At 42.2% G+C, this 18,461-nt stretch overlaps 1 protein-coding gene, 1 long non-coding RNA gene and 1 pseudogene across 6 annotated transcripts in view; 2 read left to right on the forward strand and 1 right to left on the reverse strand.

Annotated features, from left to right (window-relative positions):
- The window catches only part of TSEN2 (tRNA splicing endonuclease subunit 2), a 38,506-nt gene extending 28,894 nt beyond the window's left edge, over window positions 1-9,612 (reverse strand). Inside the window, exons 1-4 of one of the 4 annotated variants that reach the window (XM_069083910.1) lie at window positions 9,469-9,599; window positions 2,668-2,737; window positions 2,341-2,554; window positions 1,314-1,395 (exon numbers count right to left, since the gene is read on the reverse strand). In XM_069083910.1, the coding sequence (XP_068940011.1) occupies window positions 1,314-1,395; window positions 2,341-2,529 (271 nt within the window). In that variant the 5' untranslated portion in view covers window positions 2,530-2,554; window positions 2,668-2,737; window positions 9,469-9,599. Of the gene's footprint in view, window positions 1-1,313; window positions 1,396-2,340; window positions 2,555-2,667; window positions 2,738-3,485; window positions 3,593-9,240; window positions 9,410-9,468 lie in introns of those variants that run through there. The other 3 variants (XM_069083909.1, XM_069083908.1, XM_069083911.1) reach the window with 3 other exon arrangements.
- A 53-nt stretch (window positions 9,613-9,665) lies between these two features.
- LOC138158042 (uncharacterized) overlaps window positions 9,666-18,461 on the forward strand; it is a 34,693-nt gene continuing 25,897 nt past the window's right edge. The window contains exon 1 of one of the 2 annotated variants that reach the window (XR_011167536.1): window positions 9,666-9,794. This is a non-coding gene — a long non-coding RNA (uncharacterized lncRNA). Of the gene's footprint in view, window positions 10,467-18,461 lie in introns of both variants that reach the window. The other variant, XR_011167537.1, reaches the window with a different exon arrangement.
- Window positions 15,660-16,918, forward strand: LOC138158399 (guanylate kinase pseudogene; annotated as a pseudogene).

The following is an 18,461-nucleotide window of genomic DNA, read 5'->3' on the forward strand; positions in this document are numbered from 1 at the left end:
CTCCATTTTCCCACCTGCAGAATAAGGCAGGTGGTGAGGCCCAATGGCCTGCAGCCTGTTCTTGTACAACCCTGGAGCAAGGAAGGGTTTTTGCATTTTTAACCACAAATAAAATTTATTAAAAAATGTAAAAACTCTTCTTGGCTCACTAGACGTATGAGGACAGGTGGCAGGCTGTGGCCTGGGGTTCACCACCCTCTGGAATGGAAGATCTCAAAGGCTGCTTCTAGCCCAAAGATTCAATGAGGGGGAGTCTTCATCATCCAAATGGGGAATATGAACTTCTCTGAGGCCGCTTCCTTGCAATGGGAAGCTGTTGCATCTGCTGCTTAAGACCTCACAACAACCTTAATTTTTTCTTTCTTGGCATAAACTGATTCTAAGTGTAATTTCCCAAAGTTTAAAAATGAGGGCACTCCACAGGTCAAAGAAGTATTTACTATTATTGTGAAGATTATGACAGTACAAACATAGAATTCTCTGTTGATAATCTTTAACATGTCTGTATAATTCTCTGAAGACATTCCCATGCATTTTCTCCTACAAAACAGACTCTCTATGTCACCTTGGCCTCTATGTCACTTTCCATACAGCCACCTCCCCTCTACCAGAAACCTGGGACTGTACCTAGCCTGAGTCCTCCAGCACTAAGGGGTCAGCCTTTGCCTGATTATGCCAGGGCCACTATCTTGCCTCTAAGCCACTTGCTGCCCATCTCCTCACCATGCCCTTTGTCAGTTCCCTCCAATTTCCTTTCCTCCAGACCTTTTCACATGTTGTCTTCCTCTCTTAGAATGTAAGCTTCCCGAAGGCAAGGACTGTCTTGCTTGTTTGTATCTATACCCCCAGTGCTTATCCTAGTGCCTGCACACAATCAGCAGTTGATGAATGTTCTATCTATGTCTATCTATATTAAAAGAAAAGGATAGCAGAGAGCGAATAACAACATGTAATAGAAATATATTTGTTTTAACGAGTTTCTCTCATCATGGCTCATACATAAGTTTATGTCTTATGTACAAATTACCAGAAGGGACAACAAGAACATTATCCAACCCATTCTAAAGGCATCACAAGCAGATGCTTCTGTGCCAATCACTTGCACAAGTGCTGTGATGAAAACTGTAAAGAATGTTTTTGATGATAATAATTCCAGAATGAAAAGGACACACACAGTCCTATGACTACAAATACCTACCTTCTGTAGCAAAACTATCACAGTCAACTTTTGGGGGGCAGTAAGACTGCAACTAACATCTTATAAACATCCTCCTAAGTATATCAGCCAAAGAAAGCAAGCATGAACAACTTACCTTTCCATTTGGCAACCAGTGCAGGATCTGAAATACTGAAGTCTGGTCGGCTCCTTGACAGAACACCTTTTCCAAAATAACCCTTCCAGGAAAATAAACACAAATTCACAGTCAATGACTTATTACTTAGCTAAAGCAGAGTAACTGACAGCCACTCTCACAACGGGCAGCGTCTAACTTCTGCTGCTTCACTCATTTCACATGCTTCACTACATGTTGTATCTATCCACTTTTTCAATGGTTCGGCTGAAATCCAAATAAACATAGGCAACAACAAACGAACACGCAGGATTTCACACTGGGCAATCTGCTTTGTGTGAGCTACAAGAACACGCTTTATTTAAAAGCAGGGAACATCTGTATAGGTATAAGCATTCTGTAATCTTACCTGCTTTGGAAGTAGGTTGCCAACTCTGTTTATATGCTGATCCTTCTTCTTTCAAAAGACCACCTACTTTATGTATGTTTTGAATGTCTATTAAACCACTTAGATGACAAGTCAATATTTGGATAAAAACTATATGTGGAAATTTAAATCTAAACTTTGGAATGATAAGCTACTGCTTCGGTTAAAGCTTTCAAAGGAGATAAACGTCTACTTGTGACATCCTTGTATCTTTATGGCTATTAACTTCTCATGGGTAAGCAAAGAGCGCTTCCTTGAGCCCAGCTGATTAGCTGAGTGTTAATAAGACTAAGATCAGTTTCAATTCCCATACAGACCCAATTAGCTTTCCTGATAAAAGTTTTATTTTATATAACCGTATCATCTACTTCTAGAGACTGGAAGATGATGAAAACTCACTGATCACAATGGAAGAGGAGACTGATTATGTCTGATGTAGCCCAAGCTCACCACTATAACTAGGAAAACATCCAAAAAGAATAGTATATACTTTTAAAAGCAGGAATTCCCTACCAAGTAGCTCTCTAAGCCTTTACAAGATAAATCTCTAAATTGGCTACTGCTACCGTATGCCTAGGTCATGATTCACCCTTTAAAGGAACTAAAACACTTAATACTTACCTTACCATACAACTGTTTAATAGCCTCTGCATTCCTTACAATTACATTATTGTTGATAATTTCAGCGCGGTATACTTTGAAATCTCTTTGAAGTGTAACATCCTGACAGAAAGGGATGGGGAATGGTGATTCATAACTCTCATAAACTCTTTTTTTCCTTTTTGGGGCATGGAATACGGCTTCTGCCATTTTCTAATGGATAACCAATGGATAACTAGAAGCAAAGAACAGACAATATTTATTGACTTAGCATCAGTGCACAAAGTTCTGGGATGGTCTAATAAAGTACTGAACACAATGATGGCATTTAGACAATTTTATCATTACCATTCAGCATGCTATCTTCTGTCCTGGGGAAATGTATATACAGTATGTACATATGGATGAGCACTGAAACCTGGAGAAAAAATATAAGTAACAACCCACATATATGTAGGGTTGTATGTATATAACAATATGAAGGGGGTAGCACAAATATTATCCCTCTTTTTACTGATTAGGACACTGAGGCCAATAGAACTTACGTGATATGCCCGCTCATAGTCCCATAGCCCCAAAGAATTGAGTTCTGACTTAAATTCATCCTCCGACTTTAAGTCCCCATGGTGACTTTTCTCTTACATGCTGCCTTGCTATGAGCTGAAGTTAGACTAGGAAGGTTTACTTATGAAGGACAGAAATCTTGTGTTAGACTATGAAATACATACAGGTTTTGAAGAGAGAAAGGTGAAAGCATTCCAGACATAGGGAAAAACACAGGTAGAAAATGTGGCTTTTTGTCAGGGGAGAGACAGGGATGATATGAAGATTTTTTTCCAAGTGGAATAAAGGAATTATATTGCAGAGAAAAGGCTAAATATTTAAGAGTGGAACAATTACTGAAGAGCACTGAAGGAAAGGCTGAATTTGGACTTGACTGGATAAGACACCACTGCAAGCTCCTAAGCAGATCATAGTGATAAAAAGAGAAATTTAAACAAATTAATTTGAGTAGGACAGGGCTGTAGTGAGGTCTATTTTCTAATGGTCTGAGTAAGTGACCAATAAAGTTCCCCAATATTTTTAAGGGTTACTTTTGTCCTGAACTTATTACCAAATAAAACACACATTTCTATGTGCAAAGTCAAACAGAAAAAGGATTGTACCTGGATCCACAAACTCTATCACATGCATCTTGCTTTTCCTCTTAAGTATAAATTCATCACATAAACTTTTAAAGTTGTCCTACTGGTCTGTTTCCTTCTTTTCATTTCTGTGCATTTAAAAAATGGGTTCAAAAACATTCTTTTCAATGACTTAGTTTATACTTCAATTCTTCTCCCCCCACTGAAAACAGATAAAAAAAACCAGAACCTCTGTGACAAATATGCATAATGAAGGAAAACAAATTATGCACCCTGAGTCTATCACATCTTTGTCAGGAGGGAAATAGCACGCTTCATCAGGTCTCTGATAATCTGATGGACATGAGGTGGAATTACAGTGTTTCAATTTGCATTTCTCCAACTATTAGTGATCCGGAATATTTCCCACAGGACTGTTAATAGCTTTATTTATTCGACCACTACCAATTCACATCCCTTGACCATTTGCTATTGGGGGAATGTCTCTTATCTGTATGTATTTCAATCAGTTTGTTATATATCTTAGATAGTGGACCTTTATCAGAGTAACTTGTTGCAAAGTCATTCCCTACCCCCCCCCCAACTGTTTTCTTTCTAATTTTAACCATTTTGGGGGAATTTTAAAATTCCTTTTGTGTGGGACAGTAAAGACCCTTGCCCAAATTAAACTCGGAGGCTTCTTACGGTAGAAAGTAGAAAGGAGTTTATTATGATCTCAAGAGAAATGGTGTCCCCAATCTGACAAAGGGCCAGAAGGCAGAAGCACCCTACAGAAGGCAAAAGCATGATTACAAAGCCCTAACGAGGGAATTCCACACCCTCTCAACTATCCCACTTTACCATTGGTTGGTAAGGCAAGCTCACAATCTTCTTATTAATGCCAACCAACTGGTGCAAGGCAATCTCAATCCATTACCATAATTATTACTAACGAGGCTCTAATTTTATTAGAATACATAATACATGAGGTCTATCAAGCAAGTGCAGTAACAACCCCATAATACTGAACCCCCTCCAGTCCAACCTAGATGTGTCCTTATCTGGGCCCAGGTGTCCCAAGGCTGCTGTCTGCTTTCTGATTGGTCAAATCCACCTGCTGCTGCCAACATGATTTCATTTTTAGTATTATCTAGGAGTTCTCTGGGAACTGGGAACCCAACTTCTTCCCAAGGCTACTGTCTGGTACCTTTTATCAGGAGTCTTGTTTCAGCAATTCTTGCAGTTCTGTAGAAATTTAACCCTTTGCTACCTCTCACACTACCATTCCTTTCTCCAAACTAAAAATGCCTCCACTTTGGTCTCAATAGTTAATCCAATCATTTGTATTAATACCTAGTAGCTCTTACATTACCTTGAAATACACAATGACCATATATATATATATATATATATATATATGTATATGTGGAAATGATACTGAATTTAGTTATAAAGAAGAAATAAGAATGTAATAGGATGTTCAGAATGGGGAAACTTCACTGCAAGTTATCCCTCACACTTTTATTCCTTTCTTGAATCTTTTGGTTAATACTAACCTCAACTGACCAAAACTTGTCCCAAAGGAAATGGAAATTTACTGTGACTTAAGACTTAAGTGACTTAAGTATTCCTTAGATAAGAAGCTAGAAAATATCAACTGTCCTGGACTCCTGGGCAAGATGTAAATAATTCTTCTGAACAAGCCTAATTGTGATCCTCTATAAGCAGTTTAATCTGTAACCTAATTTGGTTTGCCAACTGTTTGATGAAGTTTGTTTCCTTAGGGGATGTAAGAAACTCTGTTTAAATTTGTTCAACTTTTATGATACTGAAGGAAGAATGGGATTATGGATCTATGGACTAAGAGTCATAAAAGTACATGATTGTGATTTGTGAGTGAATTATTTCTCTGTCTCCCTTTGATGTAATGTTCCTATAAGAAGCCTTGTCAGAATCCTGCGTCTGAGTCTGCAACCCCATTTGGAGTTTTCTTCACAAACCACTGGAGTGGTTTGCCATTTGCTTCTCCAACTCATCTGACAGATGAGGAAATTGAGGCAAACACGGTTAAGAGACTTGCCCAGGGTCACCACAGCCAGTAAGTGTCTGAGGCCACATCTGAACTCAGGAAGATGAGTCTTCCTGACGCCAGGCCTATACTCTATCCACCGAGCTGCCCATAATTTCTGCACTGTGGTAAATATATATTTGGCAGCAGTTACCAACCACATGAACTTATAGAGGAGATATTTCTCCCATAACAACCACATTGATTTTGTTTGTCCAAAAACTTTTGAATTTTATATAATGAAAATTGTCCAGTTTCTCTTCTGTGAGCCTCTTGTCCAAAACATCATTTTCCAGAATCTGGTTCCAGCCTTTAGGTCAGCAAACCAAACTCTGGTAATTTTAGTTTACAAATTGCAAAAATGGTGACTACTGAAGTTTTGAATATTTGTTGGGAAGGGAAGAACAGCTCCTTGAGGGAAGGGTCTGTGCAGGTTTCTTACTTTGGTATTCCAGTTATTTCACATAGTGCTTTGCATATAATAAGCACTTAATAAGTGAAGAACTTTCAATGGCTGGAGGGATGGATGGCAGGCAAAAATGCCTTAGACCACCAGTTTTCCTTCCTGATCAGGTAGTATTCTTTCTACTTCACCTAAGAGCCACTAAGAGCTGTTAAATTGGTGACTCAAGATATCCATTGCTTGAAGAGCCTGCATATTTAAAGGATCCTAGTCAGGCTCAGGTGGAGCTGGTGCACCAACATTAAAATTAACTTTGTCTACAGCTTTAAAAGGCTCACAAACACTGTATTGTTTTATCTTTTTATCAACCCTGTGAGGTGGATTCCTTCCCCAAGAGTCCATAATGATACTGACTTCCATCCAATCTTATCCAAAACTAAAATCACAGATTTCTACGTTAAGGTAGTAAGCTTAATAGTTCATTTGCACTGGAGGTGACAAACTCAAATAGAAGTGATCTCCTTGGGGTCCCACACTGAGTTAGAAAACCACAAATTAACATTATCTATGTTTTATCATATTTTTATGTGAAAACATTTCCCATGACATCAGGTTCCAGCAGCTCCAGGAGGACCCAAGTTGGACACCTGTGCTTTATAGCCCTAACATCTCAAGATCTGCTTTGGTTAAATTCTTTAAGACCCAGTTCAAATACTTTCTCCTCCAGGAAGATTTCCCTAGTCTTCTTAACTGAAAGTAGTGTTCCTCATCTGATCTCTGAGTATTTTATACCCTTCTCATGCACTTAATGATATGTATGACATGCGTGTGTGTACATCTCATCCTTAGGGATAAGTGAAGCAGGAGAAGGCCAGATGTGGAGTCCAGGAAGATTCCAAACCCCACCTCAGATACTCAGTAACTGTGTGACTATAGAGAAATTATCTAACCTCTCTGACCTCAGGCTCCTCATTTATATAACGGGATCATATTGAGCCTATAGCACTTATATCACAGGGTTATTGTGAAGCTCATGTGAAATAACATATGTGAAGTGCTTTGTAGATTTCAAGACATTATAAAAATATCAGCTACTGTTATTATGCCACAGGAAGCCACCTTTGGATGCTTCATCCTTGTATCTCCCCCAATGCCTAGCACAAAGCAAGGGCTTATTATGTGTTTGCTGAGTGAACAAAGGTAGACGGTTTGCTACTGTAGCAATTTTTCAACTCCCCCTCACACTAAAGTGCCATGCTTCTTCTCCACGCTTACTGAACTCTAGTACTTAGCAAACCTTAAAACAAGATGTCAACGTGAGTTATGATTCTGCTATAGGAGGATGTAGAAGACTTTTGTTCAAGCATTGCTTCTGACCCACACTAGTTTGGTGACCTGGGCCAGTCACTTAAACTCTCAGTGACCCTGAAAGCTCTACTTTGCAAAGCGGACACTGATCTGCACTGGTAAAGTGGATGCCTTTGACTACAGGAGGGTCATAAACCTGAGATGTAAGGGACCTAAGAGTGACCTCATTTTACATGAGAAACTAAGACCCAGAGCAGTGAAGTGAGATTTTTCTTTACTGCTAGATGAATTTTTCTGGCACCAAGAGATGGGCAGGCAAGGCGAAACGAAACGCTCTGAGAGGAGACATATGGGTGTGTGGCTGCTATGACAGGGAAGGGGGGCTGGCATGTGCATCGTCCGTCTGGGGGCAGTAGAGAACTAAAGGTAGAGTCAATAGAGGTATCAACAGCTAGGACTGCAGGAAGAGTGATAGCTGAAATTGTCTAAGCTCCAGCTCCCACAAAGATAGGAGCTACAAGAGGGAGTGAAATAGGGTATCTCACCCTACAAGAGAGTCTCAGAGGGGAATGGGATGAGAAGGGGGATGATGGAAGGGAGAGCAGGCTGGGGGGGAGGGAAATTGGAAGCACCCACTTTTGAAAAGGGACAGGATCAAAGTAGAGAATAGAATAAGTGGGAGGTGGGATAGGAGGGAGGGAAATATAGTCAGTCTTTTACAATATATCTCCTATGGTAATGTTTTGCATAGCTACACATGTACAACCCATACTTAATTGCTTATCTTCCCAGTAAAGGTGGGTGACAGGGGAGGAAGGGAATGAATCTGGAATTCAAAGTTTTAAAATCAAATATTTAAAAATATATAAATACAATTATCAATACTATTTTACATGTAATTGGGAAATAAGATATATAGGCATTGGGGCAGGGAGATCCACTAATGCCCTACTGGAAAAGTCGAGGGGGTTATGGGAAAAGATATGGGAGAGAGCAGATTGGAGGAGGGGATATCCTGTGGGATCGCTATTTTGGGGTGGTGGGTAGAGGAAAAACGGGGAAAAAAAAACAACTCAAAATCTGGCAAAAATGATGTAAACCAGAATAAAGCATATAAAAAAAAAAAAGAGGGAGCGCAATGCTAAGTAAGGCAGAGTTTAACACCCAGTTAGAAAGTTAGCAGCTTTCTCTAACACTTAGACTTATCTATCTTCATAGATAAAAAGTGTATAGCTTTTTTGAGGGCAGGGCCTGCCTGGTATTTGTATTCAAAGAACCTAGCAAAGTATCTGGCACATAGCATGTGTTTGATTAATTAAATTCAACAAGCATTTATTAAGTCCCTACTATGTGGCAGACTCTGGGAGAATATAATAACAAAATGAAATCATCTCAAGAGGTTTATACTCTACTGGCTGATTGTCTAGTGTCCAGACTCACCCTCAAAAAAGCCCTTACTTGATCCATCCTTCCCTGCCAATTATTGCCCTAAACTGTTCCTCCTTTTTGTGGCCCAACTGCTTGAGAAGGCTGCCTAGAACTGAACCTCTGTTACTTTTTCATTTTTTTCTTAACTCTCTGCAGTCTGGCTTCCAATCTAATCACTCGGTTGAAACTGCTCTCTGAACTGCTCAATGCAATGGTTTTCCCTCGGCCTCCCTGGCTGACCTCTCTGCGCCCTCCGACACTGCCCTTCAGGCTCTTCTCCTGGATACATACGCCCCTCCTTCACTTCTTTTCTGGGGACTCCAATCCCCTTCAAGGCTGAAGGAGGATGGACCAAGTCCCAGACTCCGCAGGAAGCCCGTCCCGGCTCCCCCCAACGCCGCTGCCTCGCCTCCGGGACCGTCTGCGCGTCATCCCGCAGGCGCACAGCCCCCCACCGCGGCTCCGAGCCGCTCTGCCTCCGAGAGCACCCAGCCCACCCGTGCGGGAGCCCAGACGGATCCGGGGGTTCGGCGGTCACGCGGTGCAACTACGAGCCTCAGTTTCCCGGTCTGTAAAGATCACTAGCGCACCTCTACGAGACGTCGTGCGTAAGCGCTACGCACATGCGTGAGCGGCTCTTACTATTATCGCTAGGATGATTAGCCACGTGTGCTCGGACGGAACTTCCCCTTTCTCAGACCCGGGCGCCACCACGCCCACCAGGGCCTCTCTCGAAGGTTCCGGCTCAGGGCCGACAGAGACCGCCCTGTGATGCCCCCCGCCTCCGGGAGACCCGAACCCCTCTGCTGCCTCCTTACCCTTCCACCAAGAGACCACCCGTCCGTCCAGCACTTCCGTGTCACCACGGCAACCGGAGGCGGCCGCAGCCGTCAAGCACGGTCCGTCGTCCTGCCGCGCAGGCGCAGAGTCAGCCAGCGCTCAGGAAACCACTGCACGTATCTGCGTTACCTAAATCTCTTCAGCCCAGCCCTCGGAAGGCATCCTTCCCTGCGCACGCGCAGTCTTTTATCCTAAGCCCTGCCCACTCAGTCTTACGTCTGAAATTGAGAATGGTGCGCTCTGTCCCGTGGCCCAGTCTTCACTTACTCTGGAGCTTCTACCGGTTTCAGAAGGAGGATACCTGGTACACCTTACCTATTTTTCTTTTTAAAAAAGTTTTTGTTGATTTTTTTTGCCCCTTTAAGTCACCATAGTTATCCCGAGGATCTCTCCCTCCTCAGAAAGCCATCCCATAAGGACAAATAATTTTTTAGAGAGGAAAAAAAGTCAGCACAACTGATCAATACATTGAAAATGTCCTAAAGACACAGCTGCTGACCTCCCACCCCGCCAAGAAGGGATAGATCGGAGGTGTCTTATCTCTATTTGAGGCTGCTTCATCTTGTTCCATGTCCCTAGTCCTGTTGCCAGAGGTCTTCCCAGCTACAGCTTTAGCTAATCAACCAATCAATAAACAAAAGTGCCTACTATGTGCTGAACACTGTGCTTAGTACTGATGACACAAATGGCAAAAGACAGTGCCAGCCCTTCGGGAGCTTAGTGGGGGAGAAACCAAATATATGCAAACAAGCTATAATACAGAATGAACAGGAAATAATCAGGAGAGGGAAGGCGTCCTGCAGAAGATGAAGTCAGGAAGGTCATGGGACAGATGACACTGGAGAGTGTTCCTAGCATGGGGGATAGCCAGAGAAAATGCCTGGAACAGAGAATCTAGTTCCTGGAACAAGAAGGAGGCCATTGTCACTGGATCCATGATTCCGTGTTGGGGAGTGATGTGTAAGAAGACTGGAAGGTAGGAGGGGGCTAGATTATAAAGTACTCTGGATATCAAATGGAGGATTTTGTATTTGATCCTGCAGCCAGCCAGTGGAGTTTACTGAGTAGGGGACTGACACAGTCAGATCTGTGCTTTAGGAAAATTGCTTTAGTGGCTGATTGGAGGATGGTCTAGAGGTAGGCAGACCCACCAGAAACTATTGCAATAGTCCAGGTGCAAGGTGATGGGGGCTTGTACTGAATTAACAATGTCAGAAGAGAGAAGGGGGTGTATCAAGAGAGATGTTGCAAAAGTGAAATTGGCAAATGCATTGGGGGGTGGGGTGAAGACATAGTGAGGAATCAGGATGACTCCTACGGTAGGTTGTGAAGCTGAGGAACTAGGAGGATGATGCGGCCTCTAATAATTACATATCAATTGAGGAATGACTGCTATTTTTGTATGGAATACTTTTTTGAGGAAGCCTTTGGCTAGTGGCCTGAGGATGGCACCACCTGGTGTCCAAATTATATACTGCACTTCATTGGAAATTGACAGCCTCATTTTTTCTTTTCTTTTCTTTTTCTTCCTTCCTTCCTTCCTTCCTTCCTTCCTTCCTTCCTTCCTTCCTTCCTTCCTTCCTTCCTTCCTTCCTTCCTTCCTTCCTTTCCTTCTTTCTTTCCTTCTTTCTCTCTCTCCCTTCCTTCCTTTCTTCTTTTCTTTCTTTCTTTCCTTCTTTCTCTCTTTCTTTCTTCCTTTCTCTTCCCCTCTTTCTTCCTTTCTTCCTGTCTCTTTCTTCCTTTCTCTCTCTGCCTTTCTTCCTTCTTTCCTTTTCTTTCTTCCCTTCTCTCTCTCCTCCATTTTTTGTTTACATAAGTTTTATTTCATTAAATTTTTATACCTTTTGTTTTTATATCATCTTCAATTCCCCACGTTTACTTTTACCTCAGAGAGCCATCCATTATAACAAATAATAAAGAGGAAAGGGGGAAGCATTTAGTTCAGCAAAACTAGCATTAATCAAGCTTGATTTCATTTGCTGTATTCCACACCCATAGTACTCCACCTCTGCAGACAGGGAAGGGAGGTTCACGCTCATATCTGCCCTTCAGGGTCGTGTCATAATTATAATTATATAGTGTTTGACAAACACTGTCTAAAAGTAATAGAAAGTAGGAGAATGAGACAGATATAAATTGTTATTGCTTCTGTGGCAGCTAGCCCAGACTACCCATCACATGTCATAGTACTTTCTTTGGACCTCCCCTTAATTACATTTTCCTTCACTTTAGTGTTATATTTATATATCTGTACCCCCATTAGATTGTAAACTCTCTGAAAGTAGATTTTCTGTAATTTTTACCTTTGAATTTAACACATAGTAGGCAATTATTAAATGTTTATCAGACTACTTAATTATCCTGTCCTAACTCTAAGTACCCTAGGACTTCAAGGAAAGAAAACATTTTAATGGCATATGGAGTCGTCTTAGAGGAAATGGGATTTGGACTCCAAAAGGAGGGAGAGAAGTGTCTAAATGGAATTTGGGAGGAAATGTGGTAAAGTAAGTAGAGTTCTAGGCTTGGATTCAGGAAGACCTGAGTTCAAATGCTGCCTGTGACACTATGTGACCAAGGGCAAGTCATTTTAGCCTCACTCCAAGGCTGTGTGTGGGCATACCTCATGTGTGTGGGTATTATAGTGCAGTGGGAATTATAATAATAATAATAATGATGTGGTTTAGTCATGTATGACTCTCCATGACCCCATTTGAGATTTTCTTGGCAAAGATACTGTAGTGGTTTGCCATATGCCTCTCCAGCTCATTTTACATGTGAGGAAACGGAGGCAAACAGGATTCAGTGACTTGCCCAGGGTCATACATCTAGTTACGTGCCTGAGGTCAGATTTGAACCAGAGTAGATAGGGGTTTGAATCCTCCCTCTATTTGGTTAATATTGACTAGTCTGATTTTTAAATAATACTTAACTACCTACCTCATTATGATAAGGGCTGCAATTAGCATTTTCCTAAAGACTTTGGTTTCATGTTCTCCTCTGATATGTGCTAGGTATGTGATTGGTGCCTCAGGTAACATAGGAAGATAATAAATTACAAATGAGTTCCTGATCTGCATTAGGGGAAGGAGATTCTATGCTGGGAATTCCCAACCCTGATGAAATCACTGGTATGGATTAAATAAAATTAAAAAAAATCCCTACCTCACAGGCTTAATGTGACAGTCAAATGGTATAAAATGTAAACACACTTTTTCAGCTTGAAGATGCCAGTTAATATTGTTTTGGGGAACATTTTTGAGAGTGAAGGCTTGAGAACTGGTTCTAAAGTTAAAATGACCTAATGTAAGTTAGAGCTGTACAAATGTGCCTATATAAGAGTTGGGCCGCTAGTTGACGCCATAGTGCACTGAGGTTTGGGCCTGGAGTCAGGAAGACTCATCTTCCTGATTTTAAACATAACCTCAGACACATAGTAGCTGTGTGACCCTGGACAAGTCACTGAACACAGTTTGCCTCCCTTTCCTCATCTGTAAAATGAACTGGAGAGGGAAATGGCAAACCACTGCAAGATCTTTTCCAAGAAAACCCCTAAAAGGGACATAAAGAGTTAGACAGATCTGAAAAATGACCAAACAACACATAAGAATTAGTGACAATTGTTATTAATAAAAGAAGCCACAAAGCCTTCAAGGTTCATGCTTTAAAGCCCACCCCAACCTCACATAGCTTTGTTTCGTTGTTCTTTGCTGCAGTTAACCTATGAGATTGCATATTATAATTTATTTGTGTTTGAGTCTCATCGTCCTACTAAAGTAATCTTGATATGGAATTTTTTTCTTTATTAATTATTTTTCTTTCCCCCACCCCCATTTATTTTATTTTTTTTTTAGTTTTCAACATTCACTTCCCTAAGTTTTAAATTTTCTCTCCCTCCCTCCCCAAGATGGCATACAATCTGATATGGGCTCTACATATACATTCCAATTAAACTCATTTTCACATTAGTCATGTTGCATAGAAGAATTATAACGAATGGGAGAGATCGTGAGAAAGAAAAACAAAACAGAACAAAACAAAAATAGTCTGCTTCACTCTACAGTCAGACTCCATAGTTCTTTCTCTGGATGTGGATGGTATTTTCCATCCTGAGTCCTTTGGAATTGTTTTAGGTCCTTGCATTGCTGAGAAGGGCTAAGTCTGTCAAAGTCAGACATCGCACACTGTGGCAGTTTCTGTGAACACTATTTTCCTGGTTCTGCTCACTTCACTCAGCACTTGATATGGAATTTAAAAACTTAAAGAGGACAGAGACTAAGTCTTTTCTAAGCTTTGTACCTATCCTCTAACAATAGCACAATACTCTGGGTATATTAGGTGTTTTTTAAATGAACCGTAATAGAGACATTTCAGGCATTTTTATAGTCAGTGGGAAACGCTCTCAGTGCCCTTCAAATGATGACACCTAGGTGTCCATCTATCTTTCCTGCTCTTTTTTAGAGGTAATATATTTAATTCAAGTAATAGAAGAGATATTGGCTAAGATGCAATCATTCCTTACAATATTTTTTCTAATTTCAAAGGGTTTGCCTTAATTTCTCCTACAGTTGTCAAGGTAACGGATTTGGCCAGTGAAAGATAACTTCAACCATTGATGTAACTTCCTAGTGGCCCCCATACAAAATCCAGCCCAGAAGGAAATCATGGCCTATAATGCCCCTTCTTTTTGTTGTTCAGTTGTTTCACTTGTGTCCAACTCTCTGTGACCCCATTTGGGGTTTTCTTGGCAAAGATACTTAAGGAACTTCCTTTTCCAATTCTGTAAAAGATGAGGAAACTGAGGCAAACAGGGTTGAGTGATGTGTATATATGTAAGATGGGAAGAGAGGGACTTTTTATATGAGCTCTGAATCCATGGGCTCATAGCTTTTGTCAAATAATGGGGTAGGTAGGAATGGATCAGTCTTATGAATTCAAGGCCAGTGATGAACAATCTTTTTCTTGGGAATTTTTAAACAAAAAACAGAGTCTAAAGAAATAAACACACACACATATACATACACACATCATTATATATATTCATTATAATATTTTTCTGACTAAAATACAAAAAACGAAGAACACACACACAAAAGGGTCTAGGAGAAATTCATTGGTGCAGTGCTTAGCAGGGAACCTATCTAGTAGTAACTTCTAGTAAAACGTCTCTAAGTCTGCTTTCCTCGTGCTTTGGATTTAGATTGGTTTATCAAAAAGCAAAGGAAGATCTCTTTGACAAGATGAACCAAAAAAGCAGGAATTTTTAGTATTTTTCTTGCTGGAGGTTGGGAGGAGGGAAGCCCTTGGCCAAGAATAGACTGTTAAACATTTAACAACTGGCTCTCTAGGGGGGAAAAGTGCCTATGACACACTTTTAAGTTAAATTTGCGCTATTAGCATTTTCTCCCAGCTTTCTTAAGTCTGGGCAATCAACAGTAAACAGAGCCCTGATTTGTAGTGTTTACTGATTTCCAAGACATAAATATTTATACTGAAAATTTAACAATTCGCCCATGGAGTAGTCTTGCAAAAGAAAAATGTTCCTCTTAACTAAAAGTAAAATTTCACATTGCTATATATGTGCATGATATATGCATACATTTGTGTAACGCCATCATCGAATTATGAAATTTTGGATAATGCAAGTGTGTATTTTAACCACCATTCCTGTTCAGTTTCTTACTGGAGAGAGTGATTTCAGTTTCACGATAAAAGCACCTGCTCCTTCTCATTCATTGTCTTAGAAAGGGAGAGGGGAGATGATGCTTGATCATTTCTTAGTCTTAGGGGCCAAGAAGGTTATGGTTGACTATCTATCTTAATCGACTTAAAACTCAATATGAAAAAGAGGAAAGAGTCAAAGGTTTTTCAGCCTGCTTTTAAGAAAGGTGGGAGGGGGTGTGCCTCAGGGGCCACCTCCATGAGCCAAAGCTGGCTGCCGCAGCTGGAACAGCTATGGCCTCTACCTCCACCGTCAGAGCTTAAGCGGCAGGGGTATTTTTTTTTTTTAAGCAATCGGGGTTAAGTACCTTGCTCAAGGTTACACAGGCCAGTTATTTCTGGGTGTGGTGCTAAGTATCTGAGCCCAGATTTGATCCCTAGGTCATCCCAACACTGGAACCGGTGCTCTTACTCACTGAGCCACCTGGCTGCCCCTAAGCAATTGGGGTTAAGTAACTTACTCAAGGTTACACAGCCAGGTGTTTCTGGGTGGGTGCTAAGTGTCTGAGCCCGGGATTCGATCTCCAGGTCTTCTCAACACTGGAGCCCATGCTCTTACTCGCTGTGCTACCTGGCCTCCCCAAGGCAGGGATATCTTGACCAAATGAGAGACTGTACGTAACAATGCTTGGAAAAGTGGAAAGCACTGCAGAAAGGAGACAGCATTGTTTGGTGACATGGACCCTGGGCCAGGAGCGAGGAGACCCAAGTTATTTTTTTGTTGTTGTTTTATTCCTGCTAATAACTAGCTCTGGGACTTTGGTCAGATCCCTTAAAAAACCCCTGAACTGATGTTTCCATACCTGGAAAATAAATACTTTTGATTCTGGACAGGCTTCTTGTAGCTCTCAGTGGCTAGAAGTCTATGACCAGTAGGAATATTCCATAATGCCAAGACCAGTTGGGATCAGTGTCATTTTCCTGCCAACTAAGTCCTGGAGGAAATCTTCTGGCGTTGGGGATTGGGAAAGGGATGATGGGACCAAGGCCAGTTGTTCTCAGTGGACTATCAGGTGCTGGGAAAAGCATGTTGTTGAAAAAACTTCTTCAAGAATATGGCAACATTTTTGGCTTCAGCGTCTCCCATACTACAAGGAGCCCAAGGCCTGGAGAAGAAAACAGCAAAGATGATCACTTTGTGACCAGGGAAGAGATGCAAAGAGAAATTGATGCTGGACAATTCATCGAACACGCTGAATTCTCAGGGAACATGTATGGGACAAGCAAAGCCGCTGTGCAGGCCATGCCGGCAATGAACCAGATCTGCTTGTTGGATATAGACCTGCAGGGGGTCAGGAACGCCAAGAAGACCGAGCTGCATCCCATCTATATCTCCATCCAGGTGCCATCCCTGGACATCTTGGAAAAGCGACTGCGAGACAGGAAGACTGAGACAGAGGAGAGCTTGCAGAAGAGGCTGGCTGCCGCTGCCGCCAACATGGAGAGCAGCAAGGAACCTGGCCTGTTCGACTTGATCATTACTAATGACGACTTGGATGAGGCATATTTGACACTGAGGAAGGTCCTGGCTGAGGAAATCAGGAAGGTTCAGCAGCTCAGCAACTCAGGAAAGGAAACCAGAGCCCATCATTCCACTGCCCTCCCCCTACATCTTTACATTCCAAGAGACACATTCCCTTTCATCTGACCCCTCCCTACTCCAAGCCACAGAGGAGCCTGTGTGTGCATCAGCTGGAACCTTGGGCATCTTGGGCCAGGGTATAGGTGGGTGACTATGCATTTTAGACTCCCAAAACTTCTCCCACCATCAAGACCCCAGGGCATCCTCAGAGCACACCCCAAGACCCATCCAGTGAGAGACAGTGTCCCCAAGGCTCCGCCACCCCCATTGGCTAAGGCTGGGAGCCTCTAGACCATGTTGGTGATGGGCAACTAGTCCTACAATGGCCTTTGGACTAGGAAGAGGGCATATAGACCCTGCAGAGAATGGAGAGTCCCAGAGGCCTGGATCTTTGGGTTCCCATATGCCCCTGCCACAAGCCTGACCACATCAGGGTAGCAATTTAGGTGCCAGTCGCTACTACAAGGCTCTTTGGATTGGAGGAAAAGAATCCTGCTGTCCTTTGATCTCCACAATGGCTTCTCTGGAGAGTCTGTCCACTCAGGCTCCTCCAGGGAGGAGAAGACCTACCTTGTATTTGGCAGCAAAGGCAACTGGGCAGTAGCCAGCTCACACCAGTGCCATGGCTGCATCCCCTGAGCAGTAAATCGCCCTGGACTGCCAGCCTGATCCTCCCTCTTGGAGGGTACAGTGACTTTATGAACAATCTGGAATTTGGCGAAGCATCCTGGGGACCACATACCCACGCATCTGCCCTCACACCTCAGACACTTAGACTCATTTCCTGACTCCTGTTTACCCATCAGGAGGATTTGTTACCTGTCCCATCCCTCCCCCAATCCTCTCTGCCCCTCAGTGGACTAGGGAAGTCTGGACTGTGTTGAGCATATAGCCAGGTCATGGCCATGCGTCCAGAGGTGACTCTGAGAGCAGTCATGATGCTTTGTGTCCCTGATTCCACATCACTCTGGTCTCCAAGAGCTCTGGGTGGTTCTTCTCTGAGCCCAGAACCCAGCTTGTAATAAAATACATTTTATTTAATTTAAAAAAAAGAGAAAGATTGGAGGGGCAGGGATCTGGAATATAAAAGGTGGGTATTATCATGAGGGCACATCTGATCACTGGCACCCATTTTTGTCCCCTTAAGTGGACGTTTCAACCTATCTCTTGTGTTGAGAACTCAGAGCCATATTTTTGTTCAGTTTTCATTCATATCCAATTCTTTGTGACCCCATTTGGGGTTTTCTTGGCAAAGATACTGAACTGGTTTGCCATTTCCTTCTCTAGCTCATTTTTACAGAGGAGGAAACTGAGGCAAACAGGGTGAAGTGACTTGTCCAGGGTCACACAGCTAGGAAGTGTCTGAGGCCAGATTTGAACTCCGGAAGATGAATCTTCTTGACCCCAGGCCCAGTGCTCTGTGTACTATGGCGCCACATGACTGTCCCTCAGAGCCATATTGGACCCATTTCCCTGATTCATATGTTAGGAAATCCTGCATTCACAATATAGATCAGCAGAAAAATTAAAAGAAAGAACTAAGAAAAGTCCCAAGCCACCAAACATATCAGTGCATATCAAAGTCTGAGTCTGGAATTGTCCATTTGTCACACAAGCAGTTTGTGTGTGTGTGTGTGTGTGTGTGTGTGTGTGTGTGTGTGTGTGTGTGTG

Source organism: Petaurus breviceps, unplaced genomic scaffold (genome assembly GCF_028583685.1).
Source record: "Petaurus breviceps papuanus isolate PSGF00001 unplaced genomic scaffold, PetGlider_PUasm1.0 174, whole genome shotgun sequence".
Taxonomy (NCBI): Eukaryota; Metazoa; Chordata; class Mammalia; order Diprotodontia; family Petauridae; genus Petaurus; species Petaurus breviceps.